Genomic DNA, 7,523 nt, shown 5'->3' with positions numbered 1-7,523 from the left:
TTAAGACTTCAAACTAAGAAGTCTTGTAAAAACTGTTTTAATATACTTGTTTCTCATGCCATAGATCAATGGATTTAAAATGGGTGGAATAATGGAATACATTATTGTAATTATGAAGTCAAGGTGTGAAGGACTGCCAGGTATGGACCTTAGGTAGGCAAAGCAACCAGAAAACAGAAATATGGTGATGACAATGAGGTGGGGTAGGCAAGTGGAGAAGGCCTTTTTTCTTCCTTGAAGAGAAGGGATTCTCAGAACAGCAGAGAAAATTTGAACATAAGTAAGAATGATGAAGAAAAAACAACCAATTACTAATATAGAAGTAAACATTACAATTGCAATTTCAATTGCATATGAACCGGAGCAGATAATGTTAAGTAGATGTGGAATTTCACAATAGAACTGATTGATAATGTTAGAACAAAAAGGATTAGTAAATGTTGCAATAGTGTGTAGTGTAGCATTAAGAAAACTGGCAATCCACACACTGCCAACCATTTTGGTGCAGGCCATCCTATTCATTACCATTTCATAGTGTAAAGGATTGCAAATGGCAACATATCGATCATAGGCCATGACAGTCAGGAGGGCAACATCAGAGTCCAGGAAGAACACTAACAAGAGGATTTGAGCAACACACCCTGAATAAGAAATATGCCTTATATTCGCAAGGCAATTAAAAACAGCTTTTGGGATAGTAACTGAAACAGAACCAATGTCTTGCATGGCTAAATTCATCAGGAAGAAGTACATGGGGGTGTGAAGATGGTGGTCAGAAGCAATAGCAATGATGATGATAAGGTTCCCTGTTACTGTCATCAAATACAGTATCAGTAATAAAGTTACATAAATAACCTGTAGCTCCCAAATCTTTGAAAATTCCAAGAGAAGAAATTCAGATGTGTGATTATCCATTTTTAATTATGAATCATAGTATCCCTAGAAGAAGAAATAGGGTAGTTAAAGGTTTTCTATTCTGTGAGTTTGGAAAGAGATTAATAGCATCTGTTCAATATTCACTAAACTTCCATTAAATCTTTTGGGAAAGCAAAGTGAAACAGTCTGATCTTTTTAGCAGGACAGATTGCTCTGTATTCCACAATATCAATATTATACTATGGGAGCTGTCAGTAATCCCTTTCTCTGCATCATTTCTGGGGAATTTTCCATCTTTATCAATTGTATTCCTCCTCTCCATTTCAGTTTTTTTGTCAAAATCTTTCAGTGTTTTGACCTCCTCCTCCTCCTCCTCCTCTCCTCCTCCTCCTCCTCCTCCTCCTCCTCCTCCTTCTTCAGAGGAGGAGGAGGAGGAGGAAGAAAAGGGAAAGGGAAAGGGAAAGGGAAGGGGAAAGGGAAAGGGAAAGGGAAAGGGAAAGGGAAAGGGAAAGGGAAAGGGAAAGGGAAAGGGAAAGGGAAAGGGAAAGGGAAAGGGAAAGGGAAAGGGAAAGGGAAAAAAAGAATTGTAGAGGTTCAAAGAACGAAAAGCAGAAAAAGACAAAATTGGGAAATTAATTCCTTAGAGGATGATTATGTTTAAAATTCCTATGGTTTGAGCATACTGGAATCCAGCCATCCTGAGATACTTAGACCCTCTAGTTTTCTGACATGGAGTGATATCTAATAGCTCTAGAAGCATCCTTTACCTTTTATTTTTTGGGGATTAGCCACATAAAATGTATTTGACAAATGCTGATGGAGCAAATGTTTTACTGTGTTTTGTTTTGTTTTTGGAAACAACAATGATGACAACAATACTTATTTAAAATTCCTTCCTAAATGTTCAAAAAGCACTTCAGAGAAAGAAAAACTGTTCTTTCTCTGTTTCTTCCACCACTTTTATTACAATTGATAACACCTACTTTTGGCTTTTAAAGTTGTTCTTTAAGGATGCTTTTAAACATTTTGAAAGCCTCCAAATAAAGAACTAGGAAATCCTGCAAATTGCCACTCTTTATTAATCCTATCATGTGAAATGTAGAAAGGAAATTCTGAAAACCTGCTTCAAATCAGAACCTACTGCAACTGCTTATGAATGTAAAAAAAAAAAATCTTCAGAGGCCCATATAAGTAAGTCCTGATCTGATTCAAACCATCATCTGAATTAGCTGTTGAGTCAGTAGGATTCAAATTAAATAAGATCAAGATGTCTGAATTAGTTCATATCCATTGATCTGGAACTAGGGTGAATAAAAGCATGCTGAATCTTCTAATCAATAGAAGTTAAGCTCAGTCTTTAAATTTAGTAGATCAAGTCTGCTAAGCTAATGAAAAACAAGGTGGGGGAAAAGGTAATGCTTAACATTTTATTTTTAGATTATTCTAATGTCTGATGAAGTTCTACTTACCTTTTTTCATTTCATATCCAAAATAAAACTGTCTGAAAAATAATGATTATAGAAGCCCTTAGTATTTCTAAACTTTTTTAACTAGAATTATAATTACAAGAGGAAAGGTAGGAAATCCTAGGTTGAATATTTGTAGGGGAAAAGTGAGAAATAACTATAATTCAAGGGTTATAAAAGAGAATAACTCACTATCTTTATTCATGCAGATTTCTTTATTTTCTTTTTCTTTTTCCCCCCCTATGGAGCCATTGTTTAGACTGCATGCTGTGGACCCATGAATGAGATCTTATCCAATTTCTTTAGCCTTTTCCACCAAATATAATGTTGGTCTCCACTGGCAGTATAATAGAGTTTTGGTGGGTCGGAGGTTTTCTATGCTCCATGGGATGTTTCCCAAGGGTCTGTATTATTTTAAGTGAAGAATTCTACAGGGGAAAAATGCTGATGTTCTGATTTTACAAACCTGAAAACAGGAGAGGGTACATCAAACTAGCCCAAAAATGTATCTTTCTCTTAATGGAAATCTAAAAGATCTGAAGATCTTTTAGAACGAGGTAAAGAGTAAGCCCTTTCTGACACACAGTTTCTATTTTATGCTTGAGGTGGATGGTTAAGTATCATTATAGTTATTTAAAACTCAAGAGGATGTTGTTGTGACTTACACAGTTTCATTTTTTTAATAGATGCTTGCACAATATATTGCACAGATCTCTTAGATGGTGGCATAAGGCACTATTCTGAGTCTATTATGTAATGAGCAATCCCTTGAGATTTATGAATCCTTTTCAGATGTGTTTGTTTTATGATTCTTAAAAAGAGGTTCATAATGCATATTAGTTTTGTTTTGTTTTGTTTTGTTTGACAAGTGGGCATCACAATGGGCCAGGTATTCAGGAAAATTCATTGGCACCATGCTATCTTTTCAATGAACTAGAAAAAGAAATTACTTAAACTACAAATTTCATGTTTCCTGCCACAAAATGACAGACTTTTTTTGGGGGGGGGGTTCCAATACCAGGTATAAAATTAGTGTATCGTCATCATCATCATCATCATCATCATCATCATCATCATCATCAATTAATGGCACCTAACTCCCAGTCACTCTGGGCAGTTTACAATTGTTAAAAGTTTTAAAAAGAAAGAACAACAACTGTACAAGAGAAAATAACAATAATAGCAAAGAAAATAACGCCAGAGGGGAATAGAAAGGAAGAAAGGGGCATCGGTCATCCTCTCCAAAGGCCTGGGGCAAGTGCCAGGTCTTTAAGGCCCTTCAAATTGTGGAACCTCTTTGGGAGGAGCTGTTAGTAGGGGAGACACTGTTTGAATTTGGGGGGAACCTCATTCCAGAGGGCAGGTGCTGCCACAGAGAAGGTATGCTTCCAGGGACCCAATTGGTGGCATTGTTTAATCACTGGAACCTGGAGCACATCAACCCTGCCAGATGAATGGGTCAGGCAGATACTATGGGAGTATCAAGTAACCAGACCCCATGCCACATAGGGCTTTATAGATAGTGACCAGCACCTTGAATCGCACCTAGAAGCAAATTGGCAACCAGTGCAGCTTGCAAAGAGTTGCTACATAGACATACCAAGGCATACCCATCACTGCCAGACCCATTATAATCTAAACCATCTGAAGCTTCCAGGTGGTCTTCAAGGGTAGCCACATATAGAGTGCATTGCAATTATCAAGCAGTGAGGTGACCAGAGCATAAGTAACTGTCTAAAGAGTCCCCTGTTCTAGGAAAGGTCAAAATTGGTGCACCAAATAAAGCTGGGCAAAAGCATAAGTTGTGTCCAGGAAACCCCCCAAATTGCACACCATCCTTGAATGGGGAATTTCAACCGCATCCAAAGTCAAAGTCGGAATATCCCCAGATCTGGATGGTCCAAATACTAACAGCCACTCAGTCTTGATATGATTGAGTCAGAGATGGGTCCTTTCCATGCAAACCCACACAGTCTGCAGGCACAGGGACAGAACCTCAACAGCCTCACTTGGCTGGCTGCAGTCTGAAGACATAATTGGGTATCATCAGCATACTGGTGATATTGAACCCTAAACTGGAGAATGTTCTCACCCAGCAGTTTAATGTAGATGTTAAAAAGGAGGGAAGAGAGGATAGAACTCTCTGGCAGCCCACAAGCGAGGTGCCTAGGGGAAGACATCTCCCCGCCATCCAGCACTGCCTGGAACTTGCCCCAGAGAAAGGAAGAGAACCACTGTAAAATGGTGCTCCTAATCCCCAACCCTCAGACCCGGCTCAGAAACTGTAATGGTATGTGGAAATGACCTTGGGAGACTGGGCAAAGAGATGCTGTCAAGGCAACCATCAGATAAGAGACAGCATAGCCCACAGCACGATAGTGAGTGGGGCATATGGCTCAGAAAAGACCTCCCTAGTTTCTCAGGTTGTAAAGGAGCCTGGGGGAGAAATGTACTTCAATTTCTAATCTGTCAGTGTAGGTTAAGAATAACCCAACAGTGTAGAATTAGCTCATCTGGTTGTGTTTCCTATCTGGTTTGACCCACAAAGTCAACATCAAAATGGTGAGCAAATAAATTATTTAAAAAAAATGATGATGTGGAATATCCATAACTGTTCAGTATCAGGGAATCCATGCAGAAGGAATTTGACAACTCTTTACCGATTTTGAAGTGTTCTTCAGTCTTTTCCTTCTGTAGAAAGTACGCAGACCTCAGAGCTAGGTCTTCATATAGTATGCCCAAAATATGGTAATTTAAGCCAGGGCACTGTGCTCTGAGTTCTATTTGATTAGATAGATAGATAGATAGATAGATAGATAGATAGATAGATAGATAGAGTATGTGGTTACAGAGCAGAATCTAACTGATTAGTTCTACAATCCATTTGTTTTCTTGGCTATCCGTGGTATTCTCAGTAGTCTTCTCCAACAACACAGTTGAAAAGGATCAATGGCAAAACCATTGCCTGCACAATTCTGATCTTTGTAGATACATATGTATGCGTGCTTTTGTTTTGGTTCTTAAATTTTACATTTTTGAACATATAAAGACATGTTGTGCTCAATATGGACTTTTAAATGCCAAGTGGTCACTTCCCTATCCTAGAATGTGCTGACATGTTTACTGATTTATTATTGCGGTTTCCTTGTAAAATGATCTGTCCATTTAGAGATGATGGAGAAGGCCTTTACTTGTCCCTTCATATATTACTCTGAACATTATAAAAAAAAAATCTAAAAAAAAAAAGTAAACACTTTAAACCTAGGATGCTTTTAACTTTTAAGTTGCATGAAGGAAAAACATTCCAAAGAAATGAAGATGACCAGGAGAAATATAAGATAGGACCATGTCATAAATTAAATCTGATCTCATTAAACTTGAGTTGAAACTATATATATACATATACATATACATATACATATATATATAAATAATATACAGTACACACACACACACACACAGTGTGTGTGTATGTATAATATAAAAGTATTACTGTAGTATTGAAAGTATTGAAACTATTCCTCAGCCACAATACACGCACATATTTAATTTAAATATCTTTATTGCTATTTTTTTAAAAACTCTGAAACATTTTGTTTTAAATATACAAACCATAATTTAAAAGCATTTTGCTCTAAACTACTTTTGGATTTCCAATTCACCTTTTAAAGGAACTAATTTCCTGACCAGATACTAGACATTGGATGACGGATGCACCCTGAAGGTAGAATAGTGTGTACGTGAAGAACTCAACCAGTGAACTCTTCCTGTCTATTAGCCTCCTTGAAACCCCTTTCTGACTGGGTTCAATTCCATCCGCATTGGTTCATGTGTATAAAATGGCTATCTACTGAGAATAAATAACAAACATGGACTAACATTACTTATATTAGGGATGATTTTTTTTTACATAAAGCAATAATGATCTATTTAATAATTATTATTTACCAACCTGGAAACACATGCCAACAGCTATTTGTAGTCTGGGTCTTACTACACAGTGCTCTTCCACATTTAATCGATTCCAATTTTTTAAAATAAGCAGCACAACAACAAAAGAATTATGGAAACAGAGGGGAACATTGAGAAATTTGACTGAATTTGAAAATCTTATAAGACTTAATATAGAACAATTGTTAGGAACAACATATAATTTACTAGTGAACTACAACTCAGAAGTCAAACAAGTCAAAGAAAACATGATTAAATGGATGCAGAATTCAAATACAGTTATAGAGATGCAACAATGGGAATTCCATTGAGAAAGTACATTAAATTTACTTTTAATATTATACTCAGAGACAACTGGTACAAGATGTTTTACGATTGGTAAATCACTCCGTTCACAAGGATAAAATATGCCTTTTATTAGGAAAAAAAGAATTGATCCTCTCTTCAGAAGAATGACTAACCAAATTGTGGAAGTACACTTCCAACTTCTAGAATCACAGGAAAAGGCTGTTACAGATAAAACATTTCATCCCCTCTCCCCGTTTTCAGAGTTCACAGCCAAAATAATGTCTTTCAGTAATTTTCACTTGTTCTTCCCCCTTTCTGTCCTTTTTTTTTTTTTTTTGCAATTCAATACATTGCATAGAACCAAAAGCCCCGAAAGGTTTTATCATGAAAACAAGAAGTACATAAAAACAACTTTTCTACCCGCTTTCTATACATGCAGGAGCACTTTTTCCACTTAATAGCATTTATGGACAGGTATACAAATTTAATTAAAATGAATGAATTAGTGAAAATGTATAATTGCTTAAAAAAAAGAATATACTATAAAAGAGTACAATATAAAAGCCATTATAAAATATATTATAAACTATATTTAAAGAAATGCAGATATAAATTGAGGCATAATCTGAGATACATGTTCTCTATTCCAAGAAATTACAAATAGCTAATAATAAATAGATGGCATTTCTCAAAAATGTAATGGCATATAACAAAAATTTATGCTAGATGCTTCTGTAGAACTATAATCAACTTTAATTAACTAGCCTTAATGCTACGTACAACCATTATAGTTGCATCAATTTCACAAAGAGAAAACCTAACACACCAAATCAAAATCATTTTATTTCTTTATTAATATGCGTAAGACTAATTCACCCACTGATGTTGAGGCATACTTCAAAAAGGCCAGGAAATTGAAAGCATATACTAAAATACACATAA

At 36.1% G+C, this 7,523-nt stretch overlaps 1 protein-coding gene across 1 annotated transcript; it reads right to left on the bottom strand.

Moving 5' to 3' along the window:
• On the bottom strand, positions 1-915 carry LOC112542628 (olfactory receptor 14I1-like). The gene has a single exon (XM_025175969.2). The coding sequence runs from the start codon at positions 913-915 to the stop codon at positions 1-3; it is 915 nt and encodes a 304-aa protein (XP_025031737.2).
• Positions 916-7,523: the final 6,608 nt, after the last annotated feature.

The sequence above is a fragment of the Python bivittatus genome, unplaced genomic scaffold (genome assembly GCF_059951505.1).
Source record: "Python bivittatus isolate LINGU-HERP-01145 unplaced genomic scaffold, Pbiv_v1 ctg000470_np1212, whole genome shotgun sequence".
Taxonomy (NCBI): domain Eukaryota; kingdom Metazoa; phylum Chordata; class Lepidosauria; order Squamata; family Pythonidae; genus Python; species Python bivittatus.
The sequence above is the reverse complement of the archived record's forward strand: the minus strand, read 5'-3'. Positions and strand labels throughout refer to the sequence as shown.

What these genes read in the sequence shown, in the direction of transcription:
- LOC112542628 (XM_025175969.2), bottom strand. Translation starts at nt 915, where the DNA reads ATGGATAATCACACATCTGAATTTCTTCTCTTGGAATTTTCAAAGATT.